Below are 25,469 nucleotides of genomic sequence, written 5' to 3'. Positions count from 1 at the left end.
ATGTTTTCAAATCCTGCTCTACTGAACATGAAGAGTGTTAGAGGATCATTACTGATTATTTTGTTACAATGTTTACATCTTAGTAGTTCATTGAAACATGCATTTAAAGTTGGATCTGAACATCTCTGTTTTTGCTGCTGGCAGATGCAGGCTGCTGTATGGTTTCTGTCCATGGTGCTGAAAGTCTGTATATCACTGTTCACTGTAAGGTCACACAGATTAATGAGGTAAATTTCTTTACTTTTTACATTGTTTACTTAGTTGGACTATCTAAAGAAGTACTTAGGGAATTGCTGGTTTATAGTTGACCTTGACATTTCTCCTCAGGGTTTATACACAGCTTACTGAAGGATTTGTAACTGGTTTGTGCTATGCAAACATATCATTTGTCACATCCACATTTGATTTTGTTTTGATTGAATGACCATCTATAGTAGTTGCTTTCAAGAACAAAATCTTCTCCATAAAAGCTACACGAGCTATATAAATATTATGGAAATAATGTTTTTACCATCTGTGGCCATTATTATTTGCCCACTAAACTGTAAACGTTCATTCAGCTTAGGAATCTAACTTCCCCTGCTGCCTAACAGTATGATCAGTTGAGTTTATGTTACTGAATTTAGGAAAAAAATGTAGAAATGTAAGATATTATGTTGAATCAATGAGTCACATAAACAACTGTTACAGTCAGACTTCCATTACATATTCTGATTTTAAAAAGCTTCTTCTTGAAGCCACATTTTGAACCAGAATCAGTACAAAGACAATCTGTGAGGCTGCTCCTGTCTACATATAGGGACTGAATCCAGCACTAACATATGTCATGGTTAGAACAGTTTGGATTATTCTAAAAGAAACAACTGTAACAGCAGTTTTCTAAAACTATGGAAACAGGAGTTTCTGGGGACTCCCGACCTCTTTACAATGCTTCCTGAGAAGAGTGCATTGAGAAGATGAGAAGGACTCATCCTAACCTGATTAAATTGGTCGAGTGAATTCTCAGCTGTTCAATCACCGAATTTGTCATTGTAAGTCAAATTGCCACAAGTTACAAGAAAGTTAATTTTCAAATTTTAAAGTGGTCTGAAAAGAAAAACAAAACATTTTAAGTTCAATTAACTAGAAATTAGCAGTCCCGTGTATTTACAATGAAAAAGACTTAAAAAGACTTAAAAAGACAGGCTGATTTGACTCAATTCCCTGATGTTTTACAGTGTACTATTACATTATTAGTAATATTTGTATAAGGCAAGTTTAGACATTACTGCATGAAGAAGTTTCTTAATTTCCACCCCTGTCACTGCTGAATAAAGAGTTCTATTCCAAAACAGGTTAATAGAGCTCTTACAAAGGAGATGCTGGGAGCAGAAATGGTGCAGAGAATCAGAGATGGAATAGCAGCAATGTCTGGAAGAGACATAGAAAGCAGGGCAGTGTGTGTGTGTGTGTGTGTGTGTGTGTGTGTGTGTGTGTGTGTGTGTGTGTGTGTGTGTGTGTGTGTGTGTGTGTGTGTGTGAAGCCTTTGGAGGAAAAGGTTAAACCATCATGAGGAGATGCCATGACTGAAGCCGCTCCGGTGCATCTGCAGGTATCCACTATTAATAATGAAACTAGGCCTGAGCCATAGAGGCAGTTTGCAGCTCTTCCCTCTCACACCGCCCACTACACACACACACACACACACACACACACACACACACACACACACACACACACGCACATATATAAACGCGCGTGCACTGAGGGGGGTTCGCACGCGCACGCGCACGAGAGGTGGGAGTGGATGCTGGTGTAGCTGCTGGAAGCCAGGATGGGATAATCATGCGTGTCTGGCTCCTGGCGTTGATGCAGCTGCCGTTGCTGGATACGGACTGGACTAGGGGCGCAGGGTGGGTCTACTTCCTGACTGGAGCTATCTGGACCTCATGATGTTATCAAGCATTCCGAGAAAGACGAGGGCGATGGCTGAGAGAGGAGTTGCCGCAGCTCTTTGAGGCAAGAGAAGAGAGATCCGGCTGTTTTCTCCGATGGAGGACAGGATTCACCGGCATTAAAGAGCCGCAGACCCGGCGTGGATTAACTTGGGAGAGAGAGGATACCGAGGGAGAATTCGTTTGGCTACTTCATGTGTTTCCTTTTCAAGCGGGAGAGAGAAAAGCGACGCGACTGGAAGAACGGATCACTTTTGCATCGGTAATTAGCAGAGAAGTGGCCGTTTGGAGCGAGCGGCAGCCGCATCCGACGGACCGGGGGGGCGGGGAGGGGGATCACTTGGATGGAGAGGGCGCAGTGAGGGCTGAGAGCGGCTCGCCGTGTGTAGGAGGGGACGGAGGGGAGACCGGGCAGTTTGAAGGGACGGGGAGCCAGGAGCGGCGCGGCGGCTCCATGAGCGGCTCCTGCCGGGACAGAGAGCCCAGAGCCCAGCCGGAGCGTCTCCACCGCCGCGGGTAGATCCCCGGGCTACAGGACGGCGGCCAGTTTGGAAGTTTTGATGCATATGATCACAACCACCATGATTTTTATGATTCTTGGTGCTTCAGTTGTAATGGTAAGACATCTTCACCTCCCTCAGCCACAATAAGATTTTCTCTGTGTGTTAAGGAAGAAAAATGTCTCATAAATGTGTCACATTTGGCGAGAAAGCACCTTCCAGCAGGCCTATCAATGACATGTGGAAGTAGGTTAGCTTACCTATAATTACCTGCTGTCATAAATAAATAATCTAAGTCCGTTTTGAGGCAAGAGTCCTCCTCTTAGAATCGGGAGGATGTGCCAACACTGTTTTCTGTCTTTTTTTCTTTACCGCTTGTACTGTTGTGCTCATTTCTCCTGCTAGCAATGAAAAGAATGATTCGCTGTCTGTAGTAATAGCCTAGCCTATTGCTTGACATGTCCCAGCTGACTGGCATGGTTCTTTGCAGGCTATAGCCTGTTTAATGGACATGAACGCACTACTGGATCGCTTTCACAACTACATCTTACCGCATCTACGAGGGGAGGACCGCGTCTGTCACTGCAACTGTGGAAGGTAAATGCCATCATCCTGTACATGATATGGGAGAATCACGCTGCTGTGTTCTGCTTTTATTACCGTCCATTCTTAATTGCTGAAGAGGCCTCGAAGATTTGTGGCGGTGAAGCTGCCTGTCTGCGCTCACACATAGCGCCTCATTTTTGCCCTGCTTTTATTATTAGCTCCAGCAGATAGCTCACGTTTGATCGCGGTGTTTTCTATGCAGGCTGTCGGCTCTGCTGCATGTAGGAAGGTGTGTGTCGGCGCCTTACATAGGTAATGAATGTAAGCAGTAGGAAGGCCGTTCAAAAACAATCCGAGCATCAAGTGCGCCGTGCCGTCCTCTCAGGCCTGCCTGCACGGTGTCGGCCGGAATCTAAACCTGCGGGGCCACCGATGAACATATGAGGCGATTCTGGCTTCAGGAGTGCCGCTGGGCTGAGGCTGCCCGTCACACTACCTGCTGTTTGCTGTCACAGTGAGAGCCGCTTGCAAGTGTGGAAAAACAGCAGCAAGACACTCATTAATAAATTAATTCGGATTTAATCAGCATTATGAGGCACTTTCCCCACTTACAGTCAGCTTGTAATACAGCGGGGACGACTGCGTGGATGAGCAGAGGCACAAGTGGGCCTGTGTTTTCTCTGGTTTCCACAGTGCCTCAGGGTATGGCAACAATACTGGATCAAGTTGGAAGTAAGAATCCCTGTATCATGCTCATGTTGTCTTCAGATATGAGATCCTGATTGGCCCCCATGTCTTGTAGGTAACCTAGCTACAGCCATGAGGGGGATTTTCACTGTGCATGTTGGTGCAAGCTGAACAGATGCACATTAAAACAAAACAGCAGTCCATAGTGTGCAGGCTGCGGTGAGAGGGCTGGTGTGTTAGCAGTTCATTAGGAGCATTAAGACACCAGTGCCGCTGTGTTTTTTTAGCCTATAAATCCAGAAATGGGTGATCATCAACCATATTAGATTAAGTTTGTCAGAGAGGGTAATCTGAGTCAAAGTTTGGAAAGGCCTCTTTCACTCACTGTCAAATGTGATGGGATGTAGACTAATCAGGACAAATAAACAGAATCTTTGAGGACAGCTTTGAGATGAGATGATGCATCACTGATGGTGTTGTTTTGTGATGTTTAAACAGCCCTGTCATATTTGCTACTGCTCACAGAGGTTCGAGCGTAAATGGAAAGGGAATGTTGACAATGTACTATACTAATTTTAGAGCAAAAATAAGTAATATGTGCACTGGACAGTATGCACAGTCAAACCTGTGCTCCTCCTGTTAGTGCTCGGGTTACTGTAGCCACACAGTGTCTTTCACTGACCTGGAAACAGTCCTGAATGAGAGGCAGTCATCTGTTTTCACATAAACAGCAGAAACGTGGGATATCTGGATGAATAGAGGAGAGCCTGGGCTTCTCATGCCTGCCCTTCCATCCATGAGGTGTGGAGGTGTTGGTCCGCCCACAGCGCTCACCTTATCAGGCTTGAGGACACAGCCAGTGTCATTTTATTTGGCAGCATTCATGCTCTGATTTGGATACCGCTGGATGTAGTTGTAGCTTCTCTGACGGGCTGAAGCCTCGCCTACATTAGCTGCCTCAAATATCTAGGAGTGGATGGATGATGTTGATATAAATGTTTTTATAGACATTAAAAAAATGCTTAATGTTTCCATTTTCACACCATGAAAAAATATAAGGACATAAGTCTTTGTAGGGTGCAGATGAACAGCACTTAAGGCAGTTTACAGGTGTACATGTAGCATAAAATAATCGTTTGTTCTATTTACAAGCATTTGGGCAAAACCCACCTTAAGGGAAAGGAAAGGATCCAGAGTAAAAATTTTGGCTTATCTTCTCTCGTAGCTTAGCAGTGTATTTTAAGGAAATGTTTTGCTGTTAATGGACCTTGGTGGCAGCATTGCTCAGGTTGGGTAAACCCAGCAGTGGGGTCTGATCCCCCATGTGGCCATGCTTCTTCAGTAAGATACTTAAGGTGCTAATCTTCAAGCCCTGTTTGTTTCTTTACATTTACACAAAGTGCTGTCGTGTTCCTGCACTGCGCTTTCAGGAGATCAGCTGTCAATCACACCACATGGGTGGATTATCTATTAATGAAGTTGAATTTCTGTAGGTGGAATTCACTGCTTTGTCTAGAGCTGCTCATGAGACTTCCTTTTTCCTCAGTTTATGTCAAACAATCTGAAAACACGAGTTTAACTTCCACTTTACTTTCAGCACATCACAGAAGTTTTCTCGTACAAACTCAGGCTCATATTAAAACTTGCCTGTAAGTAATTTCAAGGTAATTCTGCAGATTTACATCCACCATCCAACCTGTAAATATGTCTGACTTACAGAAAGCAGAATACATTGCACTGTTGCTTTAATTTTGCCCATTCATTTTTAAAAGCTCTCTTACAAGTCCTTCATATTTACAGAAACTAATCCAAATGCTGCAGCACTTCTTAATCAGATGTCTTCAAAAACTTCCATCATTCCAAACCCGTTATCACAGTAACATCCCAAAGTGTGCCAGTGCATCTTTACTCACGTCCTGCAGTTAAATCTCAAAGCTCCTGCTGAGTTCCCTTAAGGTGTTTGTCAGACACCTGACTCTGTTGTTAGATTGACAAAAGCTTTCATCTCCTCTCAGGAGGGCAGGTAGCGCTAGTACAGTAGAGCTTTGATACCTGTTTTACAATGGAGAAGAGTCAGTACTGGACAATGAGGTAAAGTGAATGTTTCTGGACAACAGCTGATAACTAGTTGATGTGTAGAGCTGTCTGTGGGTCATGCTGCCCCTCAGCTGTAACAGGGATATATTCAGTGATCCATTAGAGACATCAGCTGTCTTTAAATCTGTGTCTTCACAGTGTTAAAACTCCCTATTTTCCCCAGCTCTTCTGTATCTCCTGTGAGATGTAAACACCTGCTTAGCAGCAATTACACACCTGGTGAATTTGTGGAAAAACAATTAAAACTGGCTTCATATTGAGTCCTTTAATGTTTGTTTTACTTGGAACAAATTAGAGCCACTTTCCAGTGACAACCTGTTTGGATTAAAAAGACAATTTCAGTTTCATGAAATAATATGAAAAACATGAAGCCCACATTGAAAGAATAGCTGCTAGTTATGAGATAATTCAAGAACCTTGATTGCACATTTAGTACATTTTAGATCATGCGTTTCTTCTTATTTATGAGGAAAGGTTTTTAGCAGGCTGGATATGGAGGGAAATGGCACCTCTAAGAGGCGCCTCAGCAGTAGTCACTGAGGGCTGAAAAGAGAAAAGTATTGCATATTTCTTTCCAGGCCCTGAGATGTTTCTGCAAATTTAGAATTACTACTCAACCATGAACTTTTCTGCCTTAAGTGCTGGCACCCATGGGTCCCCAAGAAGGCTTCAGGGGTTTCAAGAAAAGTGTGGATTAGTGCAATTTAATCATAATGTAGAAATCTCCTGACATGCTCTGAATTAGAAGGGCTATGTAAAATACATACATGCATACGGTGTGTCTAATACTTCCATCACCTGCCCCGTCTGTCCTCACCTCAGGCATCATGTCCACTATGTGATCCCATACGATGGGGACCATTCCTTGGTGGACTCTTCAGAGAACTACTTTGTGAGTGACAGTGTGACCAAGCAGGAGATGGACTTGATGCTGGGGCTGCTGCTGGGCTTCTGCATCAGCTGGCTGCTGCTGTGGCTGGACGGAGTCCTACACTGTGCCATCAGGGCCTGGAGGGCGAGCCGCTACTACGGTAAGCTGGAGATTGTGTCCTGTTTATCTGCTGCAGATACATATCAAATCAAGCTCTTAGATACAATACTACTACTACTGCTACTACTACAAATAATGATAATAATAATAACTTGATTTATATAAACCCTTTAAAGGGTGCTCATTGAGATACTTTGAAATTCAAAATTTCAATCCGAGTGTTAATAGAGGACATAAGAATTTTTTACTTTTGTGACATTTTTCTAAATTTTTACTTTTCATAATGAAATTCAACGTCAATTAAGTTTCCATATATGGTTCCTTGTCATTAGTGATAAAAAAAAAAACATTCCAAGAAATTTATACGTCATCACTTAGCTCAATTACTCAACTGTAAAATATGTGAGTTTCGCCAACTAACTGTGGTTAGTTTTGACGAAAATATGAAAGAGGACCGAGTCGCAAGTCCATCTTTTTCCAACTTTGGAGAAAAGAGAAAGTTTGATACGTTCCATTCCTCTGCTGATTGGTCAAATGGCACAATGTCGTGTTCTGTAATGTAGAGTGATCTTCGAAGACTGGCTGGGTGAAAACCACATGCTTCTCGACCTCACTGAGAGTCAGATATTTAATGTGTGTGGAAGTTACTAAATCTGATCGCTTGCCTCATAAAGGGTTAAGAACAGCGCTCACAAGGTGCTTTGACAGTCAGAACATGCAACACAGACAATCAAGCTAGGCACAAGGAGACAAAGCAGAGCAGTCAGTTAAAATAAATAATAATAAAAATGATAGCAAATTAAATTAATAATTAGATAGATTAGCACTCATATCAAACAAGGGAACTAGGTAGTTTGAAAATGAAAGAATAAGATTGAGGGTTAAAATTAATAAAAGAAAAATTTGAGAATTAGAGATGACACCACACCATAGAACCAGACAGCTGAAGTAAAATAAAGCAAGCCTGCTTTATTTTAAAACTTCTAAAATAAACACTACATAATACAGAATAGAACACTAAAACTCAGTAAAGCTAAAGGTAAACTTAACTTAAAAGCAAGTGGTTTTTCATAAGTGATTTCAAAGATGTTGCTGACTCTTGAAGCCTAATCTCTTCAGGCAGGATAGGATCATATTAATCTTATGTTAACAGGATGCACCAACTATTGTAAATTAGAGGAAAAAACAAAAACCTGATTAATAATATTTTAACATGCGGGTGAAAAAAAGTATATTCAATTAAAAGCAAGAGTTGCTGTGGAAAATGGCATTAGCAAAGTGCTTGATTGCAGAAATATCTATGTGTAGTTCACCACTATGCACCTCTAAATGCTTGCCAGGTTAACACAGCAGTTGGTGGAGCTCTGGAAAATGACCTCCCTCATTGCTTCGCCCGTTTTTTGGCTCTGCTCACTGATTTTTTTCTCAGTTTACTGCGACCTCCTGGAAAATCGCAGCTAAACCTTCCAACTGTGTGATGATTCAGACGTAGGCATATCAGACACATCATTTGAGGTGAAGCTAAATTTAAAGGGCTGCTTTCTTTTTAGGACAGTCTAAATGCCTCAAATTTTGTTCCACTAATAAACCTCATAATTTGTTTTCAGGGAGCAGCAGTAGTCTTATGCTTATGTAATGGCAACATCATTCCGTGTAATTACTACGTTTTTAATCATTTCAACCCATCACTCTTCAGGATTTTAATGAATAAAACAACATAAAATCCCATTTTAGTGGGAACTGCAAGAATATAAACTCTGAAAAATTGAAGTGTGATCATATAGAAATGCTATTTTTAGAGCAGAAAACATGATAACAAATTTGGTCTTTTACAAAGTGCCAGCTCACATAACAGAACTTACTTCAGCATATCATTCTTAGATTAATATTTGATGGCATACATTAGTGTAATCGTTGCACTAAGGTGCTGTCCCCAGGTCATTCAGTATTAGCATCCAACCAAACAGAACACTTGATGCCCTTGTGAAAGCTGATGTCAAACAAAAGCTCACATTCTAAGCATGTTTGGATGAGATTTCAAACATTTATGGTTCAAGTCTAGTAAAACAGAATATATATGTGTTTTCTGTCAGTGGTGGACAAAGTATTTAAATCCTTTACTGAAGTAGAAGTGATAAAATCACATTGTAAAAATTCACTTTTATAAGTAGCGTTTAAAATGTTACCCAAGTTAAACTGTGTAATCAGAGTATGTATTTGCAGTATTATAGGATTTACAGCTTAATTTGCTTTACGTGTAGCTCACTGTAAACTGTTTAGTGTGAATCTACAACTAATTATTGCTTATCTATTAATTTGCTATTTTCTCTATTAATCCATTGATGAGCTGGTCTTTAAAAATTCTGACAAAGTAACATCGTCACTGTGCTTGTTTCCTCCAACTCACAGTCCAAATCTAAATTTCTTTTTGTTTAAACACATAAAAAGACTGAAATAAATACATGGAAAAACAGCAATTTTTTACATTTGTGAAGACAGCTGAAGAAGACAATTACTTTTTGGGAAACATTTAAAAGGACAATAACGTTGCAACCAGAGATTTATGCACTTTGACTGCTGAGGGTCCCACAGACTCCTCATGGTAATGAGAAAGACTCGGGAATCACTTACGAGGCTCTAAAAGAGGATCTAAAGCAGCAATCAGACTCATGTGGGGTTAACCAATCAGATCACTTTAAACCCTAAAATCAGTTCAACAATTGACCGGCAGGCTGTGAAGAGAGACAAGGATTTAGCTAATGTGGTCACTTCTCTTGGAGAGTATGATTAATCCACGAGCAGTGTTCTGAATGAACTGTCAATATGTCCCCTGCAAGTGCAACACTACAATCAAGTCCCAAAGATCATGACCTTGTCAGGAAATGCAAAAAAGCAAACTAATCTTTGTGACTTACACCAGTTAAATAAAATATTATTCCCCCACTTAAGCATCAAATGAGAGGCCAGAGACTTTAGGCTTTGTTACATAAGACTTTTTGTATCCTGCTACTTGAGATCTAGCTTGTATTTTGAGAGAGACATGACATAATGCAGGATATATCTGTAACATATGGCTTAACTGAGCTTTACACTTGTGTATTGACTGCATAACAGTGGAATCTGTAGATGATATAACACAGGGATATTTTATACACTACCGTTCAAAAGTTCTGTGTAAAATTGTCAGCTTATTGTCAGCAGACAATTTCATGTTTTCCATGAAAACTCACACTTTTATTCATGTCCTAACATAATTGCGCAAGGGTTTTCTAATCATCAATTAGCCTTGTAATTCTGCGTTTTTTACCTAGATTTCTTTAAGAATTCATGGATAATTGATAAAAACAACACAAAACCGCATCCTGCTCAACATAAAACCCGCAGAATTACATTTAAAACATTTTCCTGAAAAGTGTCCCTTATTACCCCGCTGTCCCTTATAGCCCCGTTTTACGGTATGTAAAGATGAAAATACATCAGCACTTTATCCCATCGTACAAAAGTGAAGTCAAAATATTTCAGAAATGCCATTTTGATGAGATTATTTACAACAAGGGTTTGCAAAGGAGTAACTGAATTATGAAAGTTGTGGTCAAATAATCAAATAAATTGCATCTTATGTCTTCTCCTAAATACTTTTTCGTGACCTAGATGGAAAAGGTCATAGGGTCAAGGAGAGATGTGAAGGAGGATTTATGATGACATAGGAAAAGACAACCATACTGCTAAGGGAATCACTTGCACTTTCCCTAGGCTAGGTTATCATGCCACAGTGGATGTTGCTGGCATGGATCTGCAATAGATTGTGTATTGCTTGGAATGTTTCGGTGAACAACATCATCTCTGTCCCTTTCATAAAGGATAGTTCAGTGTATTCTGTGCTAAAGTAGATAAGAAAGGAGGCACTGAAGTACTTTTTCATAGCTTTTAGAGAATTCCACCAGCTCTTATCGTGGCTGCTGGTGAGATACTTCCAGGTCATCAGCAGAAAAAAACACTATATAACTTATTCACTATCACGACTGCACAGACTCTGGTTCAACTGACGTCACCAGCACATAATGGCTGCACAGATCACTACTAGGGACTTTGACTCCGTCTTTTGGGAGCTGTCATGACGTCCATCTAGTCTATATAGCCCTCCATTGTGATGTTTATGACAGTAGAATTTATTTTCTTAAAAAGAAGAAAAATAGAACATGATGAAGTAAAATACCAGGAAGGACCAAGGAAGGAGGGAAGTCACAGAAATGGCATGAACAATAATAAGGAAGAGAATTACGAGGAGGAAGAAGAGGAGGTAGAGGAGGAACGATACAAGGGGACCAATCGGAAGGCAGAAATGTAGGACGAGTGTGAACATTGAGTAGTAGCAGTGTCTTTTTTGGCTGCCTGTAGAGCCAGTCAGTTCTTTCTTTCTCTTGATTCCCAAAGGAATAAAACCAGCCTTAAATTCAGAATTCCAGCTGGCAAATTGGGATATCATGCTTGGAAGATGGGGATGCTATTTCAAACACTTTGGGGTTGGAACGGATGAGATTACACTGTTTAAAAGGATGTTTGATCATGTAGTGTTCCTATACTGTTAGATAGTTCCCTTTAAATGGTCTGTATTTATATAGCACTTTACTATACCTGCAAGGTACCCAAAGCGCTTTACAAGATACGTCACATTCACCCATTCACACACTGATGGCGGAAGCTGCCATGCAAGGCGCTATCCACGACCCATCAGGAGCAGTTAGGGGTTAGGTGTCTTGCTCAGGGACACCTCGACATGAGCACGACGGACCGAGGATCGAACCAGCAACCCTCCTGTTGCAAGACAGCCGCTCTACCCACTGAGCTATGCCGTCCCATCAGGGCGGATGGTGTGACCCCTTTGCACTGATTTTGGGCCCTTCCTCTGATCAGAAAGAGTCTTCTGCCGTTATTACAACTGACAATTTGACTTATCATAGCAGGGAAAGCACAGATGATACTACTAGCTATGACTCTGGTCTGTTTGGATGTCCCTCTCAGAGCATGACAGTGAACCGGCATGCACCAGGACCCAAGAACCAAAGCAGCAAAAAATGAATTCATCCATCTTTATTTGGAATATTTACACCTGTGCTTTTGCTGCTGTGACATGTCAGCAAATCCCTCGGAAAAACAAAACCGACAAAAAGCTAAAATGATATTCTTCATGGAGGTTTGAACAGTTTGCACACCAGTGCAGATGTGTCCATGTAGTTCTGCTGGTTAGAGGTCTTCTCAGGTCGAAGGTGGGTGGAGCTTTCCTAAGATTTACGTGAGGTCACTGGGCTCAAAAAGAATGGTTGCGCTCCATTTGGCCGTGACGCTTATTACGCAGCGGCAAGGTCAGGAGACCTTTTTAAATGGAGGGCAGGTGGCATATGAGGTGGCTGGCTTGATGTTGAATCAATATCTATCAATTAAATTAAGTTTTTCAGAGGCTGTACTTTATCCACATGAATTAAGCCAAGACAGGCCATGTGAAGTGTTCTATTTGCCTGTATTATTTTATATTCTATTGGTACTTGTATGTCTTTTATGGTCGGCATTGGTCATTAGACATATGTATCAGATATAAAGGCAAGACCACACCATACCAGCATGAACTAGCAATATGGCAGCTAGGTTTTGTTGGACACTCAATGATAAAGGTGTAGCATGTCCAGTGAAGCAGTCTGTACACAACTGAGTCAAATAACTGAATTGTGTTTACCTCAGGTGCAGTGCTGTTTACTCAACTAACAGTATTCCTTTTGTCTGAGTAGCTGTATGTGCCAGTAATGTCTAGTGTTGCCTCAGTTTCAAAGATTAGCGCTGTCACATCGGAGCAGAAAGGTCCTGGGTTAAATTCTCTGGACAGCTACATGTACGCTCTCTAGATGTTTGCAAGATTTGCTGGAAGGGATCATCAACAGCAAAAAGAAAAACACAAGAATAAAAGTGCTTGTCAATTCACATCACACTGAAGGTAGTATAAATGAATGTGCAGCTGAAAATTAGCTGTCTGATGAGAAAATCAAGCCAAGCTGTTTTTGTTTTAGGTCCCATATGGGTAAAAATCAGTTTTAATTGTGTTTAGTGTGCCTTTAAACCTTTGATGTGTAAAATAAAAGCTGTGAGAATATGAAGATGCATTCTACTGCTGTTCTACTAGTCCCTCTAGCAACTACATGCCCTCCTGCTTTATAAAACTGTCAGAAATCCATTCAGTTTTTATGTAGGAGCAATAGGCATCCACCTTGAAATCTGCATAATCCTGCCCTCTGCCAGCCCGCTGATCCAGGTGACACATTTAGGATGAGCAGCTATATTTTCTTTCTAGAGCTGCTGTTAACTGTGAAATGTCTCAGTCGTATTCAGTTAGCAAAGCTTTAGGCTGCAAGAATGAACACAGGATCTCCATGAATTGTTTACTTCTCTTCTGCTCTCTGTGTTCTCTCATGCTGTATTTTAATGCTGTCAATATAGAAATATAGCTGTTGTCATTGATTTATTTTTATTTTTCTGCTGTCTACAACGGAACAGGTATAAAACAGTGACTGAAATGCAGCCCATTAAGGCTACATGTCAACTAGTAGTCACTTCGGAGACATTTCTAAATTACCTCTCTGCAACAACAACGTTTCAGTGTAAACATCACCTCATGATTGTTCAGAGACAAAGTTAGAAGCTGCTGTGTGGTAAGGTGTTGTGCTTCGTGCTGTCGATCACAGATGCAGAGAGAGTTTTCTTCCTGAAAGGGGCGTGGACAGAAGCAAGTCAGCTACATTTAAGCCAGCATACAATGAAACAGCCCATTTAGGACCAATATAGGGCCAAAACCATATAATACCATCTAATATCTATACACTGCTGAATCCTCATCAGGGTCTCAGGGGGCTGGAGTCAATCCCAGCTGACTTAGGGTGAAGGCAGGGGACATCCTGGACAGGTCACCAGTCTATCACAGGACTATACATACAGACAAACAAATACACCTACGGACAATTTAGAATCATCAATTAACCTCAGCTTGTTTTAGGACTGTGGGAGGAAGTTGTAGTACCTGGCGAAAATCCACACATGCTCAGGGAGAATATGCAAACTCCACGCAGAAAGATCCTGGGAAGGCCGGTGTGCAAACCAGCGATCTTCTAGCTGCAAGACGAAAGTGCTAACCACCAAGCCACTGTACATCCATCCATTCTCTATACACCACTTTATCCTCACTAGGGTCGTGGGGGGTGCTGGAGCCTATCCCAGCTGACTTGGGCGAAAGCAGGGGACACCCTGGACAGGTCGCCAGTCTGTCGCAGGGCTACATATACAGACAAACAATCACACTCACATTCACACCTACGGACAATTTAGAGTAACCAATTAACCTCAGCATATTTTTGGACTGTGGGAAGAAGCCGGAGTGCCCGGAGAAAACCCACACATGCACAGGGAGAACATGCAAACTCCATGCAGAAAGATCCCAGGCCCACCCCGGGATTTGAACCAGGGATCTTCTTGCTGCAAAGCAAAAGTGCTAACCACTGTGCAGCCCCCATATAATACCATAAAATACACGTATATGAATACACAAATAGCAATTACTAAGATTGGCTCAAACTGCGCTTGAATAACAGAGACTAAGATATGACATCACTCCCACCATCTGCTGTGCTGTAGTGAATGCTACATTCCCACATACTGTGTTTAACTCCATCTGACTGCGATAGTTGCCTCTTAATTTCCTGCCTTCTATCAGCACGCTCTCTCTGAAATATGCTTCATTCCTCTTACCGTCTCCTCCTGACAGCTGAAGGATGCATGTTGCTTTTTCGAAAGAAAAGGAATGCGGCAGATTTAATGAGACAGAACATGTGGTGTATAGTTCACAACACTGTGTAACCGACACCAGCAAAGAAATGAAAGGCTTTCAGTGACACACTGGTGAAATCATGACGTGACAGCATGAAATCCCTCATAGCTCGGCATTCTGCTGAAGACACATCACCCACTGACAACACAGAGGATTCTTCTGTGTGCACTGAGAAGATGCTCACTGATGAGCTGCGTATTAGCATCCCAGATTACAGTGTTTTAGTTTCTCACGGTCATGGTGCTTTCTCAGGGTTTTCCCACCCTGCTAGGATCAAATCCTAGCACAAATGAACTTTTAGCATTCCTCTGACACAATTTAGCTCGATTTAGAAGTGCTGAATATGGAAACAAAGCCTTTAAAAACAGGAGCAGGAATATTTCATGGTCTCTCTGCTGTGCTGCTCTCGGTGTCGGGGCAGGACTGTGATGTGGAGGTGGCCTGGATCTTCATTTTTAAGGATAAAGTAGGTGATGTGTGACCTGGATACTGGGACTGCCGTGGAAAAGCCCCTCAGGCAGGATTGGGAAAGTGTCAAGCAACAATCAAACAATGGCAGCAAAATACTTAGATGTTATTCCAAAGTGCACCAATATGGGTTTTAAGATCGAAGATGTCGTGCGGTATTTGAATTTTTCCGTGTTTGAGCTGCTGCTATAAAAACAAAGTGCTGTTGAAGCTTTGATGTTTGCAGGCTGCTGCTTTGCACTGAAGTGTGGAGGGTTTTGCAGCAGAGAGACAATGTTTTTCTCCAGTACATTAGCACAACAGCATAGAATACATCACCATAAAAAAAACACCCAAGGAGAGCAGAGCGTCCATATAAATAGCAGCTCTTACAGAGAGAGCGGGGTGTATAGGTTTCTTTTTTTGCACTGAGAGGGAATGCCCCTCGCCTCAGTGTGCGTGTCGACTGTGACGTTGGTGCTCGGTCAGACTTGCTTAGCCTCTCTGAGATGAGGAGTGAAGGTGAGGCTGACAGAGTGGGGATGGGTGAGTGTGTGTGGGGGGGAGGCAGGATGGAGATGCTCTCACATCCCCACCCCCACTTACACACACTCTCTCCTCCGGAGCTATAAATAGAATGAGAGCGAGCAGCTGGAATGGCAAGTGAGAAACACACACACACACACACACACACACACACACACACACACACACACACACACACACACACACACACACACACACACACACACACACACTGTGTTTTTCTATCATTGTGGGGACCTACCATTGACTCCCATTCATATCTAACCCCTAACCCTAACCCTAATCTTAACCCAGACCAAAACAATGCCTCACCCTAAAGAAACGTTTTTGCACTTTTACTTTTTTCAGCAACAACAACATGGCCAAGAAAACACTTTAAACTTGTAGGGACCTAAATGAGGTCCCCACAAGTGACAGTTTTTGGTTTTCCTACAGTTGTGGGAACATGTGGCCCCTACAAGTATAGCCAGCACCTGACCACACACACACACACACACACACATTGAGATGCACGTTGATTCCCACTGCTTTTTTCTCCTCCTAATTCCATCTGTAACTCCTCCCTCTTCACTTATTGAATCTGCTCCTGACCATTTCCTTTACAATGCTTCCTGCTGCATCTTCATTTTTTCCCTCTTACTGCTGATTTGCCGTGAATACCTTACACCAGTGTCTGGTAAAGAATAGCACAACAACTGTCTCAAAAGATAAATAAATAAAAAAATAAATAAAAATTATCAGCCTTAACCTCCTCCGCACCTCGCTTGCCTCTGCTCTAAAAGAGCAGAACAATTGTGTCTTTGCCGCCCATTTCCCGCCTTGCATTATCATTCCTCCCAACTCCATCTCCATCCTTTTATTCAAATGAGACAAACCTGTCTTCGTTGCCCCTTTTCCTTTGGATACCCTTCAGAGCAGTCCTTGTGGACAGCATACCCATTCACAGCTATAAATAACTCTCTCGCTCTCTCTCTCTCTCTCCCTCCTCACCTCCTCTCCTCCTCTCCTCCACCCAACACCTCACCCTCTCCTCCCCACCACCAGCTTCACCACCCCCCCTCTTCTCTTGCTCATCCTCCGGCAGGGCCATTTGCTACTGGGTTTGCTGTCTGGGGCTCTCCCCTCCTTTCTTTCTCCCTCTGCTGTCTCCGTGGACCTCGCTCTGCCTCGCCGGCTCCACTTTATAACCTGACAAGCACAAATGTCTGCTCCCCCATTCCCTTCTTCATATTATGTACCTCACATTCATGAAATCCCACTTTGTTTCCAGACAGACAGCGATTTCACGCCAGGCCGGCCTTGCTGTCGTAAAGCCTGCGTATTCTGCATGTACAGCATGGTGCCAGCTAATTGGTCAAACGCAGAAAGATATGTAGGACATTTACATGTAAAATCTTTGTGACTGTAGGAAAATAATGCCAGGGCACAGCGACGTGTGCACCGGCCCAAATGCACATGTGAAGGATCAAGGGCAATGCTACAGTGCACTTGAAGAGATTGATGTCATTTAAACATTTCTGGTCTAATATTTCAACCTCCAATCTTTTATCTCGTGTCTGTCACTCTGCCTTCACTGTAAAAAAGTCAGCCCTACTTCCCAGAATTAAAAGTAACAACTGTGATGAAGCTAAGACATATTAAACATCGGCTTTTGCACTCAGAAGCTCATAACTCACTTTTATGTAGCACACTACAGAGTGCAAAAACCTTAATGCATTTGATTCCGCGTCTGTTTTTTGCTGGTACGTCTTCGAACGTTATGCATGTTATGTGGACAAATGATATTGAAAATTTGCCCTTGGTCACATGGAATCAACATTAAGCTCAGAATTGTTTTCAGGGTAGAAAAGCAGCATGTGAAGCGTCATGGGACTCATCATCTCTCCACTGGAGCTGAGCATGAATATGGAAAAAAGTGCACCATATCAGAGAGGGACACTTTCACAGCCAATAACCAGTTTTGTACTGAAACACAGCTCTCAATTCATACATATTACAGGAGAATGTGAGGAACAAAGAGGTGCCTGGACTCATTCTCATTCACATTTGCATTGGAAAAAAAGCCTTCCTTCACTTTGTTTGTTGTAAATGTGTTGTCTGCCTCTAACTGGATTTAGAGGCAGAAAAGCAGGCTAAGAAGGATTTTACACTATTGTGTGTCTTGATCTCATGAGGGTGTTGTCTAGCTACTCGGCTTTGGTGTCTTCGAAAGCTTGCAGTCAGTTATTTCTGCTCATGTCTTTACAGCTGTGCAAGTCAGACAACATTGATTAACAATACAAACTGCGTGTGAGTAAAGTAGGAGAGTTCAGAATGTGTCACTATCGATATTGTGACACGATTGTCATGATATATCGATACTGTGTCGTCAGTATCACCGTACTTTCTGTTGTTTTACGGATACAGAGACCTTTTCTTTAATGCAGACATTTGACCTCTGAAATGCTCTGCTTGGAAATATTGGCATATGTTCAAGTTTTTTGTGTGTTTAAAGTGCTCTGCCTGTGTGTCACCATGACATTGTTGTGCAAGTCACATTCTGCAGCGTGTAATCTTAACCTCCTCTTGTCTGATTCTGGCTTGAATGATATCCCTTTTACTTTCCGTTCATGTTTCCCGTCTGTACCTCTTTTTAACTGTCGAATGAGGGCAAATATTTTTAAAAAATGTAAAAAGTGCACATTAGTCAGGACTATAGTGGCACAGTATGCTACAAAATCCAGTAGTGATGTGATGTAAAGAAAAAGTTCACCTCAGAGGCCAGTTCGATTTATAAATCATTGATATAATATACATCTTTATCAACATTGTCAAAGGTGCTCACTTTCTAGACTTCTTTGCTTCGATGCTTATGATATTTGAAACATTTATGTAAAAATAAAGATATGAACACTTTTTAATGCATTTCTCTGAAAAAGATACAATTGTTTAACCTGAACTCTCACGCTTCAGCATTTTTTAACGCTTCACAGGAATCCTGACCTCACAACATCTATGTTACCACTCTGACACTCTTAGATTTCCATTACCTGCTACCCTGAATGTTTTTTATACAGCATAAAGTGAATAAATACACTGCAGGTTTCATTCCTGCTGTGCTTTAAACGTATTTTATATTTTTCTTTTTCTGTCATACTATATCTATCTTTCATAGTATCAAACTGTGTAAAACTAAATACTGTGTTACCAGTTGGGCAAAGTGGCCGACTGTGTTCACTGTGGTTTGTTACAGTTTGAATTACCACAATGAATTGGGTATCAAGGCAGCATTTTGAGATCCTACTTTGTAGATTTGGCCTGGTACAAAATCTAGGTTGAAAGCCTTCAATACTTCAGTGTACAGTATACAGCAGAAATGAGTACATCTCTGTGCAATATCACTGAAAAAAATTAAATGATTCCTAGTTGTGTCCCCTCTTAATACCTGCATTATGTCTAAGTTGAAAAGTAGAGTATTTCTTCCTATGAACAATCAAAACCAGCTACTTTAGATTGTGTTGAAAATCCAGGCCCCAAAGTGGAAACTCTGCAACCAAAGTGAGTACAGCTGTGATTTCCAATCAACCTAACTGCATAAATGTGGTCACAGAATCAGCTGTGAACACCAGAACTCTATCAATTTTAGACATATGACAGAGCCTCATGGGAAACACAATTGTCATGAAAATTCGGATTGTGAGAATTCCCAATAATGGAAAAGGATATAGGAGGATCGGTACCTGACTACACTGTGTCACCAAAATGGGTTAGATTTGGTCAATCAGGTACTGTTTGGTTGTTTTTCTGGTCAAACTGTGAGGTCCCAGTAGATAAATTTCTTGCTTGACCAAAATGCATAACACTCACAACCAAATTTTGGAAACGTTGTTACCGTGGTCAAGAGTAAAGGTAGAAAAGCTACTCTTTCAGAGTTTGAGATTCATGCACAGGCCATTGCTCTTGCAAGAAAAACTGTCAGCAGGTAGCTCAAGCTCTTGGCAGAAGTATCCGCTGAGAGCAGAAGTGGTGGCAAAGGTACAACAAAGAAGGATGCTTCAAAGACTTGCCTCGATCAGGACGTCCATCTGGCCTAACTGCAAGAGCCAAGGATCTGATTGGAAAGGCCAAGGGTAAAAGACTCCAGTGATGCTGACAACTCAGTCAGAGGTTGAAAAATCTTGGAAAAGATGTTTCTAAGAGCACTGTGTATCATTATTTAATAGAAACATTGGGGCTGAAAGCTTGCAAGAGGCAACGTACCCCACGACTCACTCAACTGCAAAAGGAGAAGAGACTGACTGAAGTGCATAACTCTGACTTTAAAAGACTGGGAGAGCTGGATTTTCTCTGCTGAATGCCCTCTTTACTCATTTCTGAAACCCAACAACCGTTTGTATACAGATGATGGTGAAAGAGCATCATCTTCTGTGCAAGTGAAATTCAGTGCCCATAGTATGGTTTGGGGGGCTATGTCCACTTCAGGTCTCTTAGAGCTGCACATTGTGTCTCAGGGTACCACTGTGGATGCACAATACTATACCAACAATATGCTAGAAAAGGTACTACCTGGGTCATTCCGGGTGAAATGACCAGATATTCCTTGGGGGTGTTGCTGCACCATTTTCAAATTAGTCCTAAATTTGCATTCCATTAGATAGTCACAAAAGTACTTTCTGTGCAAAATTGTAGGCCTGTAGCTCAAATAGTTTCTGAGTTGTGGGGGTCTGAAAATTTCAAAATTTGGGCTATAAAAAGCCTTGCCAGCGTTTTTTGCATCTTTAAGTGGTTATTTCTCAGCCTCTAGACATACCAGAGAGCTGTGAGTTGGTAAACAAGGCCTCTGCGTGTAACTAGTGCCCCACAAACATCCCCAGGTGTTTCATATGTCTACACTTTTTTAAGGTAGTCACCTTTAACAACTAACATTTCAAAAAGAACAAAACATACATAATACTACCATTGGAATGACTACTAATACTTGTATCCCAATTTAAAGTACTGAAAAGCAAAAAACGATTTTGACATCACCCATGCCATTTTGAGTAAGAATATCTCAGTAATTACATATAACCCTGCTGCTTTTTTGTACAGTGATAGAAGACACATGGAACTGTCATGTAGAAAAATTTGGGGTCTCTGGTACCCGTCCCACACTGAGATTTTTGCCACCAAAAATAGCCAATTAAAAATCTCGTCCAACTTTGGGGGCTCATATTTTCCAAACTGAGGTACCTAGAAAGCTCCAGTTTGCTAAGTTATCACACAAGTTTGTGTAGAATGGAACCCAGGGGTGTAAGAACACTTCTGTGCAGTATTTCTAGTACTTTTAAGATCCCAAACTCTACTCGTGAGTAGGTATCTCTTAATTTTTAGCATTTTTAGCAAGCCCCCATGGCCTGCAGAGTGTAGGGAAACACCTGGGGATGTTTGTGGGGCACTAGCTACATGCAGAGGCCTTGTTTACCAACTTACAGCTCTCTGGTATGTCTAGAGACTGAGAATTAACCACTTAAAGATGCAAAGAACGCTGGCAAGGCTTTTTATAGCCCAAATTCTGAAAATTTCAGACCCCCACAACGCAGAAACTATTTGAGCTACAGGCCTACATTTTTGCATAGAAAGTACTTTTGTGACTATCTAATGGCATACAAATTTAGGACTAATTTGAAGATGGTGCGGCAACCACCATCTGGTGAAACCACACGGAATGACCCACCTGCATTTATGGCCAGGAGGAAAAAACTGGGGCCTGTGACTGAACAAAAGATTTAACAGACATTTGGAATTGATATTTATGCAAAACAGTGCCCCTGCTGCTCACACTGTCCGTATGACTCAGAAATGGTGTTCTGAGCATCTACCTGGCTTTCTGCGTAAGGAGGAATGGCCACCAAACTCCCCTGACCTCAACCCAATTGAGATCTGTTGGAGAATCCTGAGCAGTCACATCTGTACCAGCCCACCACCGACCACCATGAAAAAACTCAACTCTAGGGCTGTTATGGGAGTGGGAGAAGATAGAACCATCCACACTAAAGAACCTCGTACATTCCATGCTTGAAATACTGAAAGTTGTGATCAAAGTGAAAGGAGGAAATACTCGTTATTGAATAAATTGATTATATTGCATATTCAGTCTTTGAGCCTTGTTTTTCTGGAGTGAACAAACTTTTAGGACAAGGTGCAAAGATCAATCTAAACACAGCTCAGCAGTAATCAGGTGATATAGAAGGAACCATAATACCACTAATCAGAGCTGCAGAGGTCTTCCGTCAAGCCCACCGATGCTGCCAAAAAACCCACACAAGTTTCAAAAGAGGAAAAAAGTGAAAACCTGACCAATTACTGACTTCAATTCTGTATTTTTAATTTATTAAATCAAAACCATTAGCTTTTTATGTGTATATAACAGCAAATACTTTACTGTTCAACTTACAAGTGACGCAAATTTTGCAAAGTGTCACAGTTTTAATTCATTTGACATTTAAGTTACACTGCACATAGGTATACTCATTTGTGTTATATACTGTATCAAATCCAGACATGGTATGCTGTGGTTAATAGAGGGTTTTGTTTTTTCATCAACAGGTTCATCCTGGAGTCTCTCTTCCATAATGCTTCAATAAATATGAATGTCTTAGTATGCAATATTAATGACAATGAAATAATAATAATAAAAATAAAACAATAGACAATGAAATATGAATTAAAAAATTAATAAAGTGATTCTATTCTAAAACTAAATAAGATGTCTTGCAATAGACAGCCAATTATTCATTAATGAAACAATTATTTTTGAAAATCTGCCTCTTTTTTTTTTTCCTCCAGACACTCCATCCTGGTCATGGCTGCCTCAGTTCTGCAACCTTCGAGACCTCCGTCGCCGAGCCCAGCTCAGACAGCTGGAAGACTCCAGTGGCAACATGGTCCACATCAAGCAGAAGCTCTACCACAACGGCCACCCCAGTCCCCGCCACCTCTGACTCTAAAAAAAAAAAAAAACAAATACAAAAAAATTATCTTGACCTGCCCCCTCCCCTAAAAACCCTTCTCCCCTCCCCTCCAAAACACCTTCTTCCCAAACTGCCCCACGGCCAACTGTTGCCTCAGAGACCCTGGAAAACTGCCCTCCCTCTATCCATAACATGGCCCCCTTAACATGACAGGACTTTCTTATGACTAAACCCAGTCCCTGTCAGCACTTAAAAAATCCCAAAATGGAGATGATTATTTGTTGCCACTGAAATCTTGTCTTATGTCCATGTCCACCATTGTGGGAGGAAGAAGAAAAAAAAACATTTTTAAGGGTGTTTTTTCTGTATAGAGACATTTTCTGTGTTCATTGTTAAACTTGGCATGCTCTTTTAGAACAGGGTAAGATGTGGGCAGTGTATGGAACGGGGCGGCAAGACGGGTGTCATGATATTTTTTTTCTCTATCGGGTGGGACGGGGACTTTGTCGGCGTGGGGTGGGGCGAATCAGACTGGCGGGTGGGTGGGTTTTTGTGATGTTAGACTGCTGCTTCTGTAAATAGTTATAAATAAGTGGGATTTAACAGTCTTTAAAAGGGGGTGCGTGGGGGGATTTTTGTGTGAGTCGTTTATCAATAGAAAACCTAATGATGGACTGTGTGGGTAAAGATTATAGGAACGGAACAGAAAGACGAGTCTGTTTGAAAACTGGATGTGAAACCATGTGATTTCTGCTAAAAACACAGATTAATTAGCTTTGTTACTTAGTGAATTAACTGAATGTATTAATTTTTCCTGTAAATATGTGAGGGGGAGGGGAGTGAGCGCGGGTGTGGTTGGGGTTCTCTTTGCTTTATTGTCATTGTTTAGTAGACACGGGAGGAGATACAAATGCCAGCCAAGATGAGTCAGTGCAACACACACACACACACACACAGCCGTCCATGTTCCCCACACTGTGCTCAACAGCACAGTTCAATTTTCTTTATCCAATTCCCTCTCACTTATCAGGAGCAACCAGCCTATCAGCAGAGGGAACCCTCACCCAGCCCCCCCTCGCCCTCTCTGTCCAGACATTGCTGTTGTGAGGATGAAATGTCTGTTTTATTAAAAGTGCCATTGAAGCACAACAGTGACCTCTGATGTTTGATTGTGTCATTCCAATATGAGCAGAGATGAGAACACGTTCTCATAGCGAGAGGTTAATTCAGAGCACTACCAGCGGACTGATTATGCAGAGAGGTCCTGCTGACAACTTAAGTTTGGTTTATTGTAATTCAAATAGAAATTTCAAAAGCACTGACTAACAACACTTGTAAAATGACTAACAATGCCAATGATACCCGACTGCAATGGAAAAAAGCCCTCCACTATCATCCAGTGGTACAATATGATACATTCCAGAGGCAGTGAGAACATTGAAAAGAACATGATTACTTTGGTGGATTTTCTTTAGCAAACACCGCCTGTCACATGTACTCACAATGTTATGTGAAACAAATAATTAGTATTGATTAATCTCTCATATATGGTTGATATATGCAATTTAAAGGACCAACATCTGTAGGATTTAGTGGCATCAAGTAGTGAGGCAGCAGATTACAACCAACTGAATTAACCTTTCTTTCCTAGAGGGAATGAGAACCTATTGTCTCCACACTCTGAGGTATAAGAGCCAATAAGAGTCAGATCATTGAATTATGGCTCTGATGCGGTCTTTCTGATGCTATTCTTGGAGTCTACAAACAGGTACTTTATGAATGCAAAGGTTGATCAAAAGGTTCTGAGAGTGTGGTGGGAATGTGTGTGGTGTAGTAACTGTAAGGACTTAATATGTGACAGCAGGACGGGTTACATGTTTTAGTGATCACCGGTAGGTTACAATTTGTGATTTCCTCATGAATGAACAGTAGCAGAGAGCAAACATCACTGTGTGTCAGTCAGGATGATCTGACCTCCATGTTAAAGATCATCACTGGTGATGAGATGTGGGTCTACAGCTACCTCCAAGAGAAGAGACAGCAGTTCGTACAGCGGAAGAGCTTCAGTTTCCAAAACCAGACAAGAAACATCGGGTCAGGAGCTTGCTTGCCGCTTTCTTCAACGTTTAGGTGGTTGGTCAACTTTTCTCATCAGTGTTTGATTGTCAAAGTCAAATTCTAAGATGTCCAAGGGAGACTTGAACACAGTTGTTACTCCTCACCAGCCCTCCTCACCAGATTTGGCTCCCTGTGACTTCTTTCCAAAAAATTAAATTCAAGTTGACGAGTCACCATTTGACACAGTTTAGGAGATCATCACAGATAGTGCTGACATATTTACACAACACAACTTTCAGGAAGCATGACAAGTGATTGCAGAAGCAGTGGGAGTGCTGTGTCACTGCACACGGAGAATACTTGGCAGAGATAGCAGTTGAATTTACATCAGCTCTGGTTTCTGAGGACTACAGACACACTCCTGTAACTTTTTGATCAACACCCGTAAGTCACTTATTTATTCACTTACATGGTGATATCTTGATTTCAATATGTCCCATTCCTCCTATTTATTGCATCACAAACTCACAGTCAAACACTGCAGCTAGAACATCAATTAAATCTGTGAGGGTTTAGTGCTTACCACCACTTCAATGTAAAATGCAAAAGTAGCTCTCTAGAACCAGTGTTTTCTTTTTGTCCATTCCAGGTGACTGTAGAAACATGGCAGTGCAACATGGTGGGCTTCCACCAGACAAAACAAACTCATTCTAGATGAAAACACAGCAATTTGTAGTTACAGGAGATTATACACTAACAAAAACAAAAGTTTGATAACCCTAAATCTGATTATTTAAATTGATTGTACTATTTAAAAAGCGTAAACCTGCATAAAATAACTAGTCGATTCAATTTCTACTAATG

General features: G+C 41.5%; 1 protein-coding gene across 1 annotated transcript; it reads left to right on the top strand.

Moving 5' to 3' along the window:
• Positions 1-1,750: 1,750 nt before the first annotated feature.
• On the top strand, positions 1,751-23,702 carry tmem240a (transmembrane protein 240a). The gene is made up of 4 exons (XM_022219101.2): positions 1,751-2,551; positions 2,925-3,031; positions 6,587-6,795; positions 22,423-23,702. The coding sequence occupies exons 1-4, from the start codon at positions 2,495-2,497 to the stop codon at positions 22,575-22,577; spliced, it is 528 nt and encodes a 175-aa protein (XP_022074793.1). The 5' UTR covers positions 1,751-2,494; the 3' UTR covers positions 22,578-23,702.
• The last annotated feature ends 1,767 nt before the right edge of the window (positions 23,703-25,469 follow it).

The sequence above is a fragment of the Acanthochromis polyacanthus genome, chromosome 6, assembly GCF_021347895.1.
Source record: "Acanthochromis polyacanthus isolate Apoly-LR-REF ecotype Palm Island chromosome 6, KAUST_Apoly_ChrSc, whole genome shotgun sequence".
Classification (NCBI taxonomy): domain Eukaryota; kingdom Metazoa; phylum Chordata; class Actinopteri; family Pomacentridae; genus Acanthochromis; species Acanthochromis polyacanthus.
The sequence above is the reverse complement of the archived record's forward strand: the minus strand, read 5'-3'. Positions and strand labels throughout refer to the sequence as shown.

What these genes read in the sequence shown, in the direction of transcription:
- tmem240a (XM_022219101.2), top strand. Translation starts at nt 2,495, where the DNA reads ATGCATATGATCACAACCACCATGATTTTTATGATTCTTGGTGCTTCA. An exon ending in TTGGTGCTTCAGTTGTAATG is followed by an intron (nt 2,552 to 2,924) that starts GTAAGACATCTT and finishes GGTTCTTTGCAG; the next exon opens with GCTATAGCCTGTTTAATGGA. An exon ending in GAGGGCGAGCCGCTACTACG is followed by an intron (nt 6,796 to 22,422) that starts GTAAGCTGGAGA and finishes TTTTTCCTCCAG; the next exon opens with ACACTCCATCCTGGTCATGG.